The 19,596-nt window shown below is 44.6% G+C and overlaps 1 protein-coding gene across 20 annotated transcripts in view; it reads right to left on the reverse strand.

The window, feature by feature from the left end:
* The window catches only part of LOC110496030 (sodium bicarbonate cotransporter 3), a 59,198-nt gene that overhangs the window by 21,204 nt on the left and 18,398 nt on the right, over positions 1–19,596 (reverse strand). For 9 of the 20 annotated variants that reach the window (XR_016488473.1, XR_016488474.1, XM_021571657.3 and 6 more), the window contains exons 4-12: positions 12,834–12,972; positions 12,075–12,235; positions 11,673–11,861; positions 10,202–10,579; positions 4,494–4,576; positions 2,090–2,247; positions 1,754–1,841; positions 1,378–1,524; positions 748–857 (exon numbers count right to left, since the gene is read on the reverse strand). Coding sequence is in view for 17 of the 20 variants with exons in the window: in XM_021571657.3 (XP_021427332.3) it covers positions 748–857; positions 1,378–1,524; positions 1,754–1,841; positions 2,090–2,247; positions 4,494–4,576; positions 10,202–10,579; positions 11,673–11,861; positions 12,075–12,235; positions 12,834–12,972 (1,453 nt within the window). In the remaining 3 variants the exon portion in view is untranslated. The remainder of the gene's footprint in view (positions 1–747; positions 858–1,377; positions 1,525–1,753; positions 1,842–2,089; positions 2,248–4,493; positions 4,577–10,201; positions 10,580–11,672; positions 11,862–12,074; positions 12,236–12,833; positions 12,973–19,596) is intronic. The other 11 variants (XR_016488475.1, XM_090208412.1, XM_090208410.1 and 8 more) reach the window with 2 other exon arrangements.

Consider the following 19,596-nt stretch of genomic DNA (forward strand, 5'->3'; position numbering starts at 1 on the left):
ATAAAAATTTGGTAAAACTGATTTAAGTTTCCCTGCATTAAAGTCACCGGCCACCAGGAGCGTCACCTCTGGGGGAGCATTTTCCTGTTTGCTTATGGCGGAATACAGCTCATTGAGTGCGGTTTTAGTGCCAACTTCGCTCTGTGGTAGTATGTAAAACAGCTACGAAAAATATAGATGACAACTCTCTAGGTAGACAGCTTATCATGAGCTTATCATGAGATACTCTACCTTGAGATACTCTACCTCAGGTGAGAAAAACTTTGAGACTTCCTTAGATATTGTGCACCAGCTGTTGTTTACATAAATGCATAGGGCCCCACCCCTGTTGTTCTATCTTGCCGATAGAGTATATAACCCGTCAGCTGTATGTTCTTAATGTCATCGTTCAGCCACGACTCGATGAAACATAAGATATTACAGTTTTTAATGTCCCGTTGATAAGATATGTGATTTCAGTTCGTCCCATTTATTTTCCAGCGATTTAATGTTAGTTAGCAGAATGGAAGGCAAGGGCAGATTAGCCACTTGCCACCTGATCCTCTCAAGGCACCCGGATCTTTCGCCTTGAATTATTTTGCCTTATCAACTCTCCTCTATGGGGCAGTTTCCACAGACACAGATTAAGATCCAGGACTAAAAAACAAACTCAAAATTGAATCCCCATTGAAAATGCTTTTACATCTAGAATTAAGCTTAATCTGTGCCCCGGGAAACCTCCCCTGTGAATTCATATGTCTAACTCACCGTCCGGTTCTCTGCAGCTCGGGCCCAGCTCCGTGGCCTTCATCCTCCTCCAACATCTCCCCAGAGGGTGAGGCCGACCCATTGGGCTGGGAGGGTATCTTCCTCTTCATCTAAAGGTGAGAGTCATTATAGGTGTAGCACAGTTTGTAGAGCATGGAGTTGGCCACGCCAGGGTCGTGGGTTCGATTTCCACTGGGGCCACCCACATGTATGCATGCATGACTAAGTTATTACAGGGCTGACATATCCTCTACTGCCACCAGGAGGCACAGTCATACACATCATCAAAAACATTATGGAAAACTACCATGCAAGCCAGTGTTCTTTAATCCTGGTCCTGGGGCCTACAGGTGGTGCAGTGCAGGCTATATCGCCAACCTAGTATTAACACATCTGATTCAACTAATTATCAAGCCCTTGACTAGTTTAATCAAGTGTATTAGTGCTAGGCAGAAACAAAAGCCTGCACCTCTTGGGGGTCTCCAGGATCATGATTGAAGAGCACTAAATATGTGACCAATATCTAACATCAGGTTTAACTTAACTTCAGACATCTATGTATATATATTTTTGTATGGGTTTGTTCATTTTCTGATTATAGGCAAGCTCATTGTCATCTTAGACCCACACCTGCGATGGGACGTTCTTGGGGGGTTCGATTCGTATCGTGGGGTCCCATTCTCCTGGGGGCAGAACTGTCACCTGGTCCAGAAATTCATCTATCCCAGACAGCAGGTCCGTCCGGTCTTTGGCTTTGTACGCTACATCATGGAATATCTACAGAGACATGCAGGAAAGAGTATAGCTTTTAAATGTTGATCTAATTAACGTAAAATGTATCTAATCTGAATGCCACACCTAAGGATTCAAGGTTTCAAGGTTATTATGTTCTATGCATGTCAGGGGGGGATATAATTAATGTTTATGAATGAATGTTACTAATCCTGATAAGAATATAAAATAATAATTGCACAAACAGCATTTAAAACATCTCCCCTCCCCTGACCTCATCTGTCATCAGTGTGGCCATGGATCTGCCAATCTCATGGTACTGAGGGCCTTTCCCGTGTGGACCCAGTAGCAGGAACAGAAATCTGAAGAGGACACAAACCATTTTCACACATTAGACTCAACGCAAATATATGTAGATGGACAGATATAGGCTAATACAATGTATTTTACTCAAAACCCAACATAAGTGAGTGTATTTGGTGATAGGACATATGACTCCAAATAGTTTAGGTTACTGTAGGGGAGCAGGTGCATGAATAAAGCCTAGGACAAGCAGGTTAGACAGAGAAAGACCAGTGAAAGAGTGGGTGTAGAGATGTAGTGTACCTACCTGGTGGGCACGGGCACCTCCGTGAGCCCTGTGATGAGGACGGCGGGAGACAGGCGTACAAAGGCGATGATGGGCTTCTCCAGGAAGTCCACCTCACCTACCAGCACGTTGGACGCCTCAGCGCCCGGAGGAATCTTCTTCATGAAGTTCATGTCCACCTATAGGACCCGAATGGGACAGAGAGAGAGACTTTAGGGAGTAACAACATTATAAGAGAGTGTCTCCCAATCCCAAAGCACATTTGAGTTTTTTGTTGCCCTAGCAAAGGCTTGATTAGTTGAATCGAGAGTGTTAGTGTTAGGGAGAGAGGTCTGCGCAGGAAATAATTCTTGATCCCGCTCCCGCCCACTGCCTTTCATACTACGCCCTCTAGCTCTTGCTGAGTTCTTGTCCGACTCCCAACCGCTCCCGCAAGAACTGATACCGAACCCAACCACAGTCCCGCAATGTTATTTTAGGTGTATGTGACATATTAGGTGTATGTGACATTGCTCGCTTTGCAGCCCTGGTCCTAGCAATTTTGCCAACCTAGGCAAGATCAAAATGCACAAAAATAGGCTAATAGGTTAAAATACCCGAGATTCTCAAGTGGCCCATTATATTAGGCTATCGTATTAATTGTCCTATATCTTAGATATAAGACAGATAAGGAAACATGTTTCATTTTGTATTGACATGTATATAACCCCTTATTTTTGGCACTAACAGTCTCCATATACTTTCATTCATTTTTTCAACTGGTACCGGGGGACCTTCAGACGAGTCGTGCAAGACCTAGAGCAAAACCACATGCACGTGTTCATGAGAGTCTCACATTTCCACAAAGGGGTCATATTAGCGAGTAGCCCAAACTGTTCAGATGCTACAGACAGAAGTTGGCAGATCGGCTGTACCGACTTCAGATGAGTCCCAAGACGCTTGTGGGGATCGTAGAGCAAACACCGCTCTAGCTCTGCCACCTTTCACCGCAGATGAAGTGCGACATCGGCGGATTGAGACTCATCCAATGCAAAACAAATCTCTAGCTTAAACTGACAGATTTGTATGGGGATTTTTTTGTATTATGCTAACTACAGTTCTGCGGGGGGTTTTAATACAATAGATAACACATACAAAACAGAAAGACAACTGTTCTAAATAATCAGTGGGGATATACCATACAACATTTTCAGCCCAAATTTTATCTGACCCCCACACCCATAGCTTGAAAAATGCCAACCACACTGCAATGATGTCTGTCGGGTCCCGGGGGATGCCCACGGGAATGCAGATTTATATTGGGAAACACTGGTGTGTTGTATCATTATACAGTATCTACCTGGAGTATCTACCCCCCCCCCCCCCCATGTCTATTTCTATGGGCACAAGCACTGTTCACAACCCTCTTGCTGGTGGAGATAACATTTTGCAGGTTTAAATTTTATTTCCTGCAATTCAACACATTTTCTCATAGGGTGCAGAGAAGATTTAGCCGTTTTAAAGCTATTTTTTTGCAATTCTATACATTTTACCATGTCTAATGTGTATTCATGTGATATTTGAGTGACTCAAACATGGGCTAAAAAAACTAGCTAAAGAAAAGTTAGCTGGCATGGGCTAGTTGATCTGGACATTTCTGACAAGTTATAAATAGCTCTCTGAGGTATGCAATGACTGACATGACAAGAGGAATACGGATGATGCACTACCCAATTTCAAGACTAAGTTGAACACCGCACTGAGTTCCCCTAGGGGGCGCACCCAAAAGTTTGGGAACCACTGGCGTAGAGGGAGAATATAAGGGCAGTACAGGGCAATGGAGTTCCTTTCGTCACAAGGTCGTTTGCGTGAACTATTTAAGAGAGCTGGGAAAGCTTGCCCACTGAGATGGGTCATATCTGCATCTCCCTCTTTTCAAAAACACACACAGTACGTCTCCCTCTCTTGATTAGACTCCCCCAGTAAGAGGTTGCTTCTTGGCATACACATGAAAGCTGGTTAGATGCTGATGACTCCTCATGGCCGCCAGCCTACTTATTACATCGATGAAAGAGTCGTAAAATGATATAATGAGGGAGAGCTCACTGAACCAAATCCAGTTATTGAAATAAAACACCGTACAGTTAACTTTGAGACTGGTTCTTGGTTATAGAAGTCAGGTGATGTTTATTATGCCCAGAGAGTAAGAGCTGTGGATTGATAATGGTTGTCTTGGTCCTCTGGATGAATGTGGTGAAAATAAAATGTTATTGGTCACATACACATATTTAGCAGATGTTTTTGGGGGTGTAGCGAAACACTTGTGATGTAGTGAAATGCTTGTTGCAAAGTTTCTTAGGAGCTAGAAGCAGAACTGCCATCTGTTTCTTTGCCCAGTAGCAGGGGTTACCTTGCTGAAGTCCACATTGCTATTATCTTTACTGACCCCAACTTTGGAGGGCCTCCTGTCTCCGGCCTTGCTGCTGCTATCCAGGTTACTGGGGACAGAGTGTGTGGATATCAGTGGCCCTGAAACAACAAACAGACAGGGGATAGTGGCAGAAGAGTGTTAGCAATGTCAGCTCTGGAGCACCGGGGCTCCTGCTGCTCAATGCATTCTCGTGGATACTGAGATTAGAATGCCTGCTTTTGATAATATTGTGTTTTTCATATATCACTCATATGCAGACAGTTTGCAAAGCATCAAAACACAATACCGGTTCTCATATTTAATTTGAGAAGCCTTAATCTATACAAAAATGATGTAGCCATACTCTGATCAATTAATTACAATTATTTTTCTATAGGTTCTCTTGTATAGGCCTAGACTACCGATGCATACTGCTAAATAGTATTTGATACAAAGTTCAATTTATACAATCTCAAAAGACCTTAATTAATTGACAACATAATGAAACGTCATTATGGCCTGCAGTGGTAAGGGTTCAAGAAATTGCACCTCAACTTCAATGCGCCCTATAGCCATGTGAGGTGAGCCGTACACAGGAAACGCCAGCACTTCAGCGAGGGAGACGTGCATTGAGGAAAGAACCACAGAAATGAATGAACTGTAACATAGCGACACCACACACTCCATTCCCTCCGTCTCAAGTCACCTAGAACGTAGAGGAATGTTCAAATGAATATGAATGGGTGACGGTCATCCTTGACCTGTGACCTATTCTAACTCGGCCCTGCGGGCTATGAGGCAGCCATGTTGGGACGAACAGAAGCGCTATTGCTCACATTCCCTACAAAGCCCCTGGGAGTGACAGGGATTAGGGGAGATTGCATCCGGAAGCTTAAACCCGGAATGCGCGCTCCATGCTGGACCTCAGGCCACGCTATATGTACAGTAAACAAGTTTGACTAATCAAATCATATCATTCCAAAACCAGGGGCACACTGAGGATAAACACTACTGACTCTATGATCATTTGTCTTCATCTGCATACCAAGAGCTGACACTACATGTTGTGTGGTACTGTGACATGAGTGCTGCAGTGGCATTAGACAGTTCTTACTAAAGAATCCGGCAGTCAAAAGGTGAGCAGGTGTACTGTATATATAGTTGCAGCCAAATATATTGGCACCCTTGCACTTTTCTTAAATAATTCCCCATTTCTTCTCAAATAAGTAAAAAATATGTTATTGTTAGATTATCAACATTGCAGAACCAAATTTTATTTTTGTAAACTTCAGTCAATTTTAATTCAGAAAATAAAGACAAAAGGCATGGACAAAATTATTGGCGCCCTGGTAGTGGTGCATGGGTCAGCCGTTTGTTCATCCGCAATTGCTAATTGCTAATAACCCATCCACAACTGCCCGACTATGTGACAAAGTGAAAATCTGAGCTCCGCACCCAACCCTAACCTGCATATATAGAACATGTGCTACAGGCTCCAGTCAAAGACTGCAGAACAATTTGACAGGCGTGCAGGATTTGGTGTTGCTTGTTTTAGATATTTCTGCTTATAATTTCTGACATTTTGGTTGGCTATTTGTTAGTCAACTTGTCTATAATTAGATTAATGTAGCTTCTCATTTGTGTTATATGTTGCCCTAGAAGACTAAATAGAATGTAATAGATCAATTGAAGAATGAATTCTTCAATCTAGTTGACATCGGTCAATTTTTCTCTGTCTTCTTTTGTGTAGCAAAGAAGTTTAGGGCCTGGGGAGAAAATAACATTACAATAAAGCAAAAATAAAACAGGAAAGATTTTCTGTGTAAAATGTCCTAATGACATCAGTTTGACCGGCTGTAAGGAAAAAGAAGGCTGTGAAAACGACCAAACTTGTTTCTGATGGGATTTCAGTTCGGCTTTGATGCATATTTTATGTGGTTGAAATACTAATCAGCTTTTATATTATGACGCTTTTATGATAAAGATACCATCTGTGAAGGTGCTAACTGAGCATTGTATTCTCACATGTTCAAAAATAAATGAATCATATTTCTCCAATCCTGTTCCCAAGTCCACATTCTTCCTACATTTGGTGTATCATTTTACTGCAAGAAAAGCTTAATTCTGCACGTGTTATTATTATGGCTATAGCCCCACTCACACAGGACTAGTATTACTAGAGAAAGTTCTCACTCTTTTTCTGGGATGATGACATTTCAACTTGTTCAGGCAAAAACAGTGATAACACTGATAACTCGAGCTTGGTTCCCAAAGTTTCTAAACTATACCAAACCATCTTTGGGAAAGTGTCGCCATCATTTTTGAATTGAGGAAGTGTGATCATGATGCTTTGTGCACGTTCAAGGCCCCCAGGACCAGAGTCAGCAAAGAAACCTCACAGCATTATCAAACCTCCCATCTTTGATTGTAAGGAGGGTGTGATTAATTTGTCAGTAGACACAGCGCTGATTTGTATTTCCAAAGAGCTCAAATGTGGTTTTATTGGTCCACAGAACATTGTCCCCAGGGTTTATGCTTGTTAAGGTGGGTTTATGAGAAGTTGAATCAGGCTTTCTTGTGTCTCTTTCAGCAGTGGGGACTTCCTATGTTTACCAACCACCAATTGAAGCATTCAATAAAGAAAATAACACCCTCCCAATAAAAGACGGGGGAGGTTTGTTAATGCTGTGGTGTTGCCATGCTGCCTCTGGCACTGGGGTCCTTGAATGTGTACAAGACAGCATGAAATCAGCAGATTATCAAGGTGTTTTGGAGTGCAATGTTTGTTGGCAGTTATCTTGGCCAAAGGCTGTGCAACCAAGTACTAGCTCCAGGGTGGTGCCAACAATGTTGTCCATGCCAATTTAAGTTTACAAAAATACAATTTGTTCTGCAATGTTGAAAATCCAATAACAAAAGGTGTGGAGACCAAATGTTGTTTTCAAGTTCAACTTATTTTATATGAAATAGGGAATTATTTAAGAAAAGTGCAAGGCTGCCAATATATTTAGTTCACAACTGTATATAAGCCTTGGTAGGAAGACTGATGATGATCTGACTCCCCTGATGCTGATACAGTGTAGATTGCAGTTATAACTCTCAGGGTCAATTATGTTGTTAGCGGACACTAACGGTGAAGAATAGCCTAAAGTGACCCCAGGGCCTGATCAGGAATGCATTCATCGTGTGTCGGATGCAATGAAGGCATTTGACGCTCTATTGAATCTACAATAACTCTCTATAGCCTGCCATTAGGGAGAGGTGGTTTACCAAGCAATTTTGTGGGTGAGATAGCTGGTTTGGGTGTTATGAGGTTTAGCCTAATAGTTCTTAGAAATCATCCTACACTTCCTGTCTACGCAAGCATGGGATTCAAACTCAAATGAACGATACTCAGAACGAGGTGAAGTAAGTGTCTAGTATTTGGTTTCTTGGTAACTGTTGTCAAACATGGGATTCAAACTTCACTCGAGCGATACTCACAACGTGGTCAAGTACAGTATATAGTTTCTTGGCAAACGTTGTCTCCTAGACAGAAGTAATGGAAGATTACAGAACCTCACTAGTACCTATAATAAGACAACCAGTTGCCCACCTTAAATCATGTTTCCCTCCAAACTAGAAGTCTCTAGTTCTCATGACCCAGCCTTCCAGTTCAGCTCTCTTCTACACACACAGCTATAAATACAGGGGCTAAATACTATCCAAGTCCGGGAAGAACAAAAAAGTCACTGTGGATGTCACTGGGACTGAGAGAGTTACGTGTCAACGTTAAAACCCTCCCACCTCAACCCCTCTCTATGGCTTTATATTTAGCATGCTGTTTGCACATGTACTGTAGGAGTCCCTTGCTAGACTCTTTATGGGGAAAACGTCTGAGACGTATGTGTTTATACTCAGGAATTATGGAGGAGGCGCCAAACGATGCTGCTCTGGAAAAATACAAGATATTTGAAGTGTTTTAAGTCTGTCCTGGTTGTACAGTATATTCACAATGGGACAGTCATGGAGAGAAGTGACAGTAACTGGAAAAATAACCCAGAATATGAGACCTGTCGACTCATCTCTTACACTGACTAGACTAAACAAGCCTCAAGGGATGGAAAACTTGCAGTCAATTAAACACCTTCAGGGTCTCATTTTAGGACTGAATGAATAAAAAAAAGGTTTGCAATGAAAAAGTGGACAAAGAAATAATCACAGAACCAGAGTGAAAGGTGACCTTCTCTTCTCACTGGCCCAAATATAATCTCTACTGGCCCGAACATGGTGTAGTTAAAATGCATTGGGGTCATACTGGGCCTATAGGTTGGCATGATTTCTCTCTATGTTTAGCTAGTAATAGGCTACATTTGGTTATTATGCTGTAGAATATAATCGAGCAATAGAATCTAGCAATATCTAGCAAAATCAGTATTTAGAATTGCATTGTATTAATTGCATTCACTTTTGTATGTTATTTTGAGAGGATCTAAGAATAGGATGCTTCCCCATTATGACAACTGCCTTTCAAAAGGGAAGATATTAATCTGGCTAAAGTAGGCTAGCCAAGATGAATGCCAGGCGTCTTTTTATCAACAGTAGCCAGCATATTGCTAGCACTATATGTTCACTATTGAAGGTTTACGTTTATAAATAAATTTTCCTAAAGGAAATGGATTGGTGAGCGCTTCTTTTTATTCTGGACAGCTCACGTGTGAACGCATCAGCTTACAGTATGTACTGCTCGAGAAATTGACTCGCGAGGAGTATGGTTGAATGAATGACCAATCATATTGCTGAAATACAAATAGCATGACTTTTCCACGTGTAGTCTTCAAATGGTTTTCAAGACAGCGACAGAGCAGATAATCTTGGTTAACCCCAAATGAAAGTTTCCTGTAGTCAGCTGCTCGATTCTGGGTCCATACGTGTTGAGAGAAGAGATGCTAGAACGAGGAGCGGAACCAGAACAAGTTATGGGGCCGAAGATCCCCCTCCCATTGCCGAAATTCGAAAGATGCTCACACCTGCGAAATCGTGATATGTCCAAATAACCAGCTACAGAAAACAACAAAAAAAAAACACCAGAACTACTGCTGCTCTCTATCCCACGCATCCCATTCCTTCCCAAGAGATTCTACGGTACCAGTTATGTTTACGTAGATCTGTCCATGAGAGATTACACAGCAGGTAAATGTCAAACTGGAATGCCAAAATGCACTCAGAAGTTACTGGCCCAACACACGTTTTCACTGGCCCCGGGACAGCGGGCCCTCGTTGATGTCGGACACTGCAGAACTATGGCATGGTAAAATGATAAAAACACTTTTTCCGTTCTCGAGAAGAGCCATGCACACACACTGAGCAAAGAGAAGTGGAGGGACCAAGCCAAGCAAGGTGAGGGTAGTGTGGAAGGGCTGGATGAAGAAAGGTGGAGATAGAGAGAAAGGAATGTGAACAAGAAATAGTCTAGGAATGGAGCGCGATATGAGAGAAAGGGAGAGTGCAGAAAGATGTTTTGATAGAGAAACAGAGAGGTATGCAAGAATGGAATGAGGTAGAGAAAACCCGAGTGAGGTGGAGAGAGAGAGAGAGCTGTGTGAGGTCTTGTTGAGTCAATGGAGGGGTATAAAAAGTGAACATTGCTGGGGGTTGATAATAGATTTATGGTAGGGTAGAGAAGGAGGGCACAGCCAGCATGCTGGTGCTAGTGTTCTCTGTTCAAGCCGTGACTCACACTGGCAGGCTACACAGATATTTGCCTTCTAAGGGCAGCTGCTGGAGCCCTCTAGTCTGCAGCGACGGTTGCCGAACGGAATACGCCTCCTCATCCTTCGTAATGTCGGTGGGTGGAGACTCGTCATCCTCAGGCGGTGACACCACCACCTCAGGGATGGCCTGGCGGACCGGGGCGGGGCCAGAAGCGCGGGGAGGGTTTGGGGAGCGGCGGGGAGTAGGAGGCGTGTTCTGGGGGGTGGTGAGGGGCGAGGGTCCGGTGGAGGGCCCCCCGGCGGAGTTGGAGGAGGAGTTTGGCAGGAGGAGGTTGAGGAGGATGGAGACCCGGGACTCTCGCCTCTGGGACAGGTTGGAGACGGAGGACCCCGGCTTCAGGGAGTGGCGGGAGGCAGAGAGGCCCTCCCCTGGAGCGGCAGGAAGACACAACAACAAAGAAGGGAGAGGAGGGAGAGAAGAAAGGGAGAAAAAAGAATAAGGAGGGTAAAAGGAGAAACATATGAGGGAGGATTTCATCAGAGAGGTGGTTTTAGGGGTGCATTATCTGGTGGCAGAAGGAAGGTGGGGGGAGCTTGGGAGGAGTGTGGTTAGAGAGAGACAGAGGTGTCGAGAGGTTCTTGCAGGGGAACGGTGAGAGAGGTGAGGTGTCCACACAGAACAATAAGCTTGTCCACTCACCAATCACACAGTGACATATATTGTACTAAGGGAGAGCATTTTGGGTAGAGAGATGCTTGCAGGCAAGAGAAGAGGTGTACATACAGGTCTCGTGTTTGGTATACATACACTGCAAGCAAGCTATGCAATATATGACATGTCACACATATTTTATACCCAGGCAACATTGCATTAATAAAACAAAATGTGGCAGTAGGACAGAGACCAGAGAGCATTGAAACTGTAGCACGAGCTAATTATTTCATTCACATAAACAGTCACACACACCACAACCTGAGGTCATGCTCAGTAAACAAAACATATTGAACTGCAAGAAGAGCATTACCCCAACCATTCCAACATGGAGTAGAAGCCATTGTTAATTCTCAGAAGCAAAACCCTGAGACAGGGCAGCCACACATGCTTGCACCATCCGCACCCAGATTTCTCTTTCACATTGGGGTGTAGTAGTTGTCTCTATGAGGCTTATGTCCTCATCGTAGCATCTACTCACATCACTAGTTTGACACCTCCTGAACAGCCATGGTGGATTTGGTCTTGTGTGGCTCAGTTGGTAAGACCACGGCGCTAGCAACGCCAGGGTTGTGGATTGGAATCCCGCTGGGGCCACCCATACTAAAATGTATGCACTCACCTTACTGTCAGTCACTTAATAAAAGCATCTGCTAAATGGCAAACATCACATACATGATTGTTGTGGTCACATGTACGAGATGCTGTCAGCTTTCCTTTTTTGGAATACCAAGGATTACATAGATTATTTCAACGCCCTTTGAAGACGAGGAAAAAGAAATGGAGTGTGCGCGGCGCAGGGGATCTCACCATTTCTCTCAAGCAAGAACGGGTCTGAATGTTTCTTGCCTATGTCTGCGATTGATCGCACCAGCGGTATGCGGTTGCTGAGCTTCCTCTCGTTCTGGTGGTGGTGTCTCTTCAACATGGCCTCACGCACCTTCTGACGCAGCTCCTCCTTCAGCTGGCCAGACGCCACCATGCTGTCAATCAACATGTCTGGACACACGTGGACACACACAGACACGGGCGCATTGTATTGTTGTTCATTTGCAAATGAGCTTGCATACACACACACAGAGAGAGATCAATTAAATTTCACCTTATTCAACCAACTTTTTATCATTGTTTATCATCGTTTACCTCTGGTGCACACACAAATCTAGCTAATCGTATAGCATGCAAATGTGAACACACAAACGTCTTCTGTACCTGCAATCTCCTCGATACAGGTGGCCCTCATGTCCAGCATGACGGTGCCGTTGAGGATGCAGCTCCTCAGCTCAAACAGGCTGTGTAGAGACAGGGTGGCCACATAGGGCTTGCTCCAACGCTCCCCTCCATCTTCCACGTCCTCCTCAAACTTCAACCACCTACACAACACAACACACACGAATATGGCTTCAATACTCATACTTCCATTTCCCAAACGCTGTCTAAGAACAACTTGAGCAGAAACAGACATTTTGCCTTGCCTTGAGGTGTTCACTTTTGAGAGGTAATGGAAAACCTTTGATTCCGTTTTTTAGGCTTTTAACTCATTTTTTAAGATCGGTAAATTGCTGGGTATTTGTGTCCGAGCCCGTGAGCGTAGGCTGACAATGTCTGGGATGGCGATGGTGCCATGGCTATGGAGGAGGACTAAGATAGACTCACAGTCAGACCTGTAGGCAGTAGAGCTCTGTCAATCTTACCCATTAATCACACATTCACATTCAAGACACGTAACCATTCCCCAACAGTCTAGCAGCAGTACAGTTTTAGCTTTAAAAAGTCAGTTTCCCTGAATCTTTTACCACAGTCTAGGAGACTACTTCAAAATTAGTTAAAGTCATCAACATTTCAGGGAAAACCTACGGCACCAATAAAGTGCTGTTGAATCTAGGCCTGAATGAACAAAGAATGGCATAATAACATGGCCTCTCTAAAGCCACATGGACCCTGGAGTAGGGAGTCTGGAACCTGACCTACCTGGCGGTCTCCTTCCACTCAGTGGCGCTCCCGTCCCTGAAAGACAGCTCGTCCAACTCGGTGAAAAGGTCATGGGGGACGTGCTCCACATCATCATCCTCTGTACCCAGGATGAACTGCACCCGCTGGGAGGGTGTGTCTAGATGGGGGAGGCAGGGAGAGATGACAGGAGATATAGAGATGAGGAGAGTGTGGGAAGAGCAGGAGCCAAAGCTTAGCTTCTGGATAGAGTGCTGTGAATTCCTCTGCATTACAAAGAGTGGAATAATTAAATGTGTTGTGGTGGGAGTAGAAAAAGGTAAATGTGAAAGAACAGAGCCGGAACTCAAGACTGAGTGAATCAGCAAAACAATAACGTCAGAATTGATCCCTTGTTTCTGGTTTGAGCAGCTGGTTTCAGATATTTTTGAATTCGGGTTGTCATATTGACAGGTTTGCTTGCAACAAACTACTTATGACACAAGGTGAGACCCAGATGCAGATACAAGAGGCATATTGTTGGAGTCTTACAATATGTATTAATACAATAGGGTAAGGCAAGAGAATGGTCGTGGACAGGCAAAAGGTCAAAACCAGTTCAGAGTCCAAAAGGTACCGAAGAGCAGGCAGAATCAAGGTCAGGTCAGGCAGGGGGGGGAAAGTAGTCCAGATTCAGGCAGGGGTCAAAACAGGCAGGATGATCAGAAAGAGAATAACAAAAGGAGTACAGGAAAAACACACTGGTTGACTTGACTAACATACAAGACAAACTGGCACAGAAAGACAGGAAACACAGGGATAAATACACAGGGAAAAGGGTAGAGGTGCCTCTTTCACGGTGCGGGACTCTAACCCGGAAGCTTACAAGAAATCCTGCTATGCCGTGCGACAAACCATCAAACAGGCAAAGCGTCAATACAGGGCTAAGATTGAATCGGCTCCGATTCGGCACCGGCACCGGCTCCGACGCTCGTCTTATGTGGCAGGGCATGCAAACTATTACAGACTACAAAGGGAAGCACAGCCGCGAGCTGCATGCATGAGAGCATCAGCTGTTCCAGGCGACTGTGTGATCATGCTCTCTGTAGCCGACTTGAGTAAGACCTTTAAACAGGTCAACATACACAAGGCTGTGGGGCCAGAAGGATTACCTGGACTTGTGCTCCGGGCAAGTGCTGATCAACTGACAGGTGTCTTCACTGACATTTTCAACATGTCCCTGATTAAGTCTGTAAAACCAACATGTTTCAAGCAGACCACCATAGTCCCTGTGCCCAAGAACACAAAGGCAACCTGCCTAAATGACTACAGACCTGTAGCACTCACGTCTGTAGACATTAAGTGTCTTGAAAGGTTGGTAATGGCTCACATCAACACCATAGTACCCTCAAAGCTCATCACTAAGCTAAGGATCCTGGGACTAAAGACCTCCCTCTGCAACTGGATCCTGGACTTCGTGACGGGCCGCCCCCCAGGTGGTGAGGGTAGGTAGCAACACATCTGCCACGCTGATCCTCAACACTGGAGCTCCCCAGGGGTGCGTGCCCAGTCCCCTCCTGTACTCCCTGTTCACCCACTACTGCATGGCAATCACGACTCCAACACCATCATTAAGTTTGCAGACGACACAACAGTGGTAGGCCTGATCACTGACAACGACGAGACAGCCTATAGGGAGGAAGTCAGAGACCTGGCCGGGTGGTGCCAGAATAACAACCTATCCCTCAACGTAACCAAGACTAAGGAAATTATTGTGGACTACAGGAAAAGGAGGATCGAGCATGCCCCCATTCTCATCGACGGGGCTGTAGTGGAGCAGGTTGAGAGCTTCAAGTTCCTTCGTGTCCACATCAACAACAAACTAGAATGGTCCAAACACACCAAGACAGTCGTGAAGAGGGCACGACAAAGCCTATTCACCCCTCAGGAATCTAAAAAGATTTGGCATGGGTCCTGAGGTCCTCAAAAGGTTCTACAGCTGCAACATCGAGAGCACTGGTTGCATCACTGCCTGGTACGGCAACTGCTCAGCCTCTGGCCGCAAGGCACTACAGAGGGTAGTGCATACGGCCCAGTACATCACTGGGGCTAAGCTGCCTGCCATCCAGGACCTCTACACCAGGCAGTGTCAGAGGAAGGCCCTAAATATTGTCAAAGACCCCAGCCGCCATAGGACTCCTGAACAGGTAATCAAATGGCTACCCGGACTATTTGCATTGTGTGTGTCCCCCAACCCCTCTTTTACGCTACTGCTACTCTCTGTTCTTCATATAAGCATAGTCACTTTAACCATATCTACATGTACATACTACCTCAATCAGCCTGACTAACCAGTGTCTGTATGTAGCCTCGCTACTTTTATAGCCTCGCTACTGTGTTTAGCCTGTCTTTTTACTGTTGTTTTATTTCTTTAGCTACCTACTGTTTACCTAATACCTTTTTTTGCACTATTGGTTAGAGCCTGTAAGTAAGCATTTCACTGTAAGGTCTACTACACCTGTTGTATTCAGCGCACGTGACAAATAAACCTGGATTTCAGATTTGATTTAGAAAACAGCTTAAACAAACTCAAATGCAGCTTCTTTGCTGTTATTCTGGCTGCAGAGGTAGTGACTGTGTTAGCCGTAGATAGTTGGCTAGCTAGAAAGCAAGGGATAAGAACGGAACATATAGAACGAACAACTGGATTGTGTCCATATACACTATATATACAAAAGTATGTGGACACCCACTGAAATTAGGGGATTCAGCTATTCCAGTCACACCTGTTGTTGACAAGTGTATCAAATCGAGCACATAGCCATGCAATCACCATAGACAAATATTGGCAGTAGTACTGAGCTCAGTGACTTTCAATGTGGCACGGTCATAGGGTGCCACCTTTCCAACAAGTCAGTTCATCAAATTTCTGCCCTGTTAGAGCTGCCCTGTTCAACTGTATGTGCTGTTATTGTGAAGTGGAAACATCTAGGAACAACAACGACTCAGCCGCGTAGTGGTAGGCCACACAAGGTCACAGAATAGGACCGGCGACTGCTGAAGTGCGCAGTGCGTAAAAATCGTCTGTCCTCGTAGCCAAACTGCCTCTGGAAGCAACGTCAGCACAAGAACTTTGTTCTGAGCTTCATGAAATCAGTTTTCATGGCCGAGCAGTCTCACACAAGCCTAGGATCCCCATGTGCAATGCCAAGTGGTGTAAAGCCCACCGCCATTTGAAGCTGGAGCAATGAAAACACGTTCTTTGGAGTGATGAAACAAGCTTCACCAGCTGGCATTCTGACGGACAAATCTGGGTTTGGCAGATGCCAGGAGAACGCTACCTGCCTGAATGCATAGTACCAACTGTAAAGTATGGAGTAGTCGGAAAAATAGACTGTGGCTGTTTTTCATGGTTAGGTCTAGTTCCCTTAGTTCCAGTGAAGGGAAATCTTAACGCTACATAAATTAACATTGTAGACAATTATGTGCTTCCAACTTTGTTGCAACAGTTTGTGAAAGGCCCTTTCCTCAGCATAAAGCGAGGTACATACAGAAATGGTTTGCAGAGATCGGTGTGGAAAAACTTACCTGGCCTGCCCAGACCCCTGACCTCAACCCCATCGAACACCTTAAGGATGAGTTGGAACGCAGACTGCAAGCCAGGCCTATTCACCCGGCATCAGTGCCCGAACTCCCTAATGCTCTTGTGGCTAAATGGAAGACATTCCCTGCAGCAATGTCCCAACTAGTGGGAAGCTTTCCCAAAAGAGTGGAGGCTGTTATAGCAGCAAAGGGGGGAACACATTGATACTAAGCCTATGATTTTGGAATGAGATGTTCGACGAGCAGGTGTCCACATATTTTTGGTTATGTAGTATACAGGGCATTCGTAAAAAATTCAGACTCTGAATTCTACCACTTCTTGTTATGTTACAGCCAGACTCTGAAATGGATTAAATTAATACATCTAATCAATCTACAAACAATACCCGATAATGACAAAGTGAAAAGTTTTTTTTTGAAATGTTTGCAAATGTATTAAAAATAAAAAACTGAAATACCTTATTTACATGCGTATTCAGACCCTTTGCACTGACACTTGAAATTGAGCTCAGGTGCGTTTCCATTGATCATCCTTGAGATGTTTCTACAACTTGATTAGAGTCCACCTGTAGTAAATGCAATTGATTGGACATGATTTGGAAAGGTACACACCTGTCCAGTACAGTGGCTTGTGGCATTTTTCCTATTTTGATCATTTGTAACCTGGAATTAAAATAGATTTTTGGGGGTGTTTGTATCATCTTATTTACACAACATGCCTACCACTTTTTGAAGATACAAAATATGTTTTATTGTGAAACAAACAAGAAAAAATACAAAAGAACAGAGAACTTGAGCGTGCATTACTATTCACTCCCAAAAGGTCAATACTTTGTAGAGCCACCTTTTGCAGCCATTACAGTTTCACGTCTCTTGAGGTATGTCTCCATAAGCTTGGCCCATCTAGCCACTGGTATTTTTGCCCATTCTTCAAGGCAAATCTGCTCCAGCTCCTTCAAGTTGGATGGGTTCCGCTGGTGTACAGCAATCTTTAAGTCATGCCACAGATTCTCAATTGGATTGAGGTCTGGGCTTTGACAACGCCATTCCAAGACATTTAAATGTTTCCCCTTAAACCACTTGAGTGTTGCTTTAGCAGTATGCTTAGGGTCATTGTCCTGCTGGAAGGTGAACCTCCGTCACCAGTCTCAAATCTCTGGAAGACTGAAACAGGTTTCCCTCAAGAATTTCCCATCCATCATTCCTTAAATTATGACCAGTTTCCCAGTCCCTGCCAATGGAAAAACATACTCACAGAACGATGCTGCCACCACCATGCTTCACTGTGGGGCTGGTGCTCTTGGGGTGATGAGAGGTGTTGGGTTTGCACCAGACATAGCGTTTTCCTTGATGGCCAAAAAGCTCAATTTAGTCTCATCTAACCAGAGTACCTTCTTCCATTTGTTTGGGGAGTCTCCCACTTGCCTTTTGGCGAACACCAAACATGTTTGCTTATTTTTTTCTTGAAGCAATGGCTTTTTTTCTAGACTCTCTTCTGTAAAGCCCAGCTCTGTGGAGTGTAAGGCTTAAAGTAGTCCTATGGACAGATACTATAATCTCCACTGTGGAGCTTTGCAGCTCCTTCAGGGTTATCTTTGGTCTCTTTGTTGCCTCTCTGATTAACGCCATCCTTGCCTGGTCCGTGAGTTTTGGTGGGCGGCCCTCTCTTGGCAGGTTTTGTTGGGTACCAAAAAATGTCTGCAGCATTGAAAACCCAATGGCCGCCACCAAAAACCCAATGGCCTCCATCATTCTTAAATGGAAGAAGTTTGGAACCACCAAGACTCTTCTTAGAGCTGGCTGTCCGCCCAAACTGAGCAATCGGGGGGAGAAAGGCCTTGGTCAGGGAGGTGACCAAGAACCCGAAGGTCATTCCAACAGAACTCCAGAGTTCCTCTGTGGCAATGGAAGAACCTTCCAGAAGGACAACCATATCTGCAGCACTCCACCAAATCAGGCCTTTAAGGTAGAGTGACCAGATGGAAGCCACTCCTCAGTAAAAGGCACATGACAGCTTGCTTGGAGTTTGCCAAAAGGCACCTACAGGCCTCTCAGACCATGAGAAACAAGATTTTCTGGTCTGATGAAATCAAGATTGAACTATTTGACCTGAATGCCAAGAATCACTTCTGGATGAATGGGGTTGGCAGTATCATGCTGTGGGGATGTTGTTCAGAAGCAGGGATTGGGAGACGAGTCAGTATCGAGGGAAAGATGAATAGAGCAAAGTACAGCGAGATCCTTGATGAAAACCTGCTCCAGAGTGTTAAGGACCTCAGACTGGGGCGAAGGTTCACCTTCCAATGACCCTAAACACACATCCAAGATTACGCTGGAGTGGCTTCGGGAGAAGTCTCAATGTCCTTGAGTGGCTCAGCCAGAGCCCGGACTTGAACTGTGCAGCAACGCTCCCAAGATTCGAGGCTGTAATCACTGCCAAAGGTGCTTAAGCAAAGTGCTGAGTAAAGGGTCTGAATACTTGTAAAGATGATATTTCAGTTTTTTATCCTCTGTCAACCATGTTTACCTGCAAGGAAACACATGCCGTCATCATTGCTTTGCACAAAAAGAGCTTCACAGGCAAGGATATTGCTGCCAGTAAGATTGCACCTAAATCAATCATTTATCGGATCATCAAGAACTTCAAGAAGAGCGGTTAAATTGTTGTGAAGAAGGCTTCAGGGCGCCCAAGAAAGTCCAGCAAGCGCCAGGGCCATCTCCTAAAGTTGATTCAGCTGCGTGATTGGGGCACCACCAGTACAGAGCTTGCTCAGGAATGGCAGCAGGCAGGTGTGTGTGCATCTGCACGCACAGTGAGGCAAAGACTTTGAGGATGGCCTGGTGTCAAGAAGGGCAGCAAAGAAGCAACTACTCTCCAGGAAAAACATCAGGGACAGACTGATATTCTGCAAAAGGTACAGGGATTGGACTGCTGAGGACTGGGGTAAAGTCATTTTTCCCCTTTCCAATTGTTTGGCGCATCCGGAAAAAGGCTTGTCTGGAGAATACAAGGTGAGCGCCACCATCAGTCCTGCATCATGCCAACAGTAAAGCATCCTGAGACCATTCATGTGTGGGGTTGCATCTCAGCCAAGGGCTCACTCACAATTTTGACTAAGAACACAGCCATGAATAAAGAATGGTACCAACACATCCTCTGAGAGCAACTTCTCCCAACCATCCAGGAACAGTTTGGTGACGA

This window comes from Oncorhynchus mykiss, chromosome 18 (assembly GCF_057628025.1).
Source record: "Oncorhynchus mykiss isolate SJ-2025 chromosome 18, ASM5762802v1, whole genome shotgun sequence".
Taxonomy (NCBI): Eukaryota; Metazoa; Chordata; class Actinopteri; order Salmoniformes; family Salmonidae; genus Oncorhynchus; species Oncorhynchus mykiss.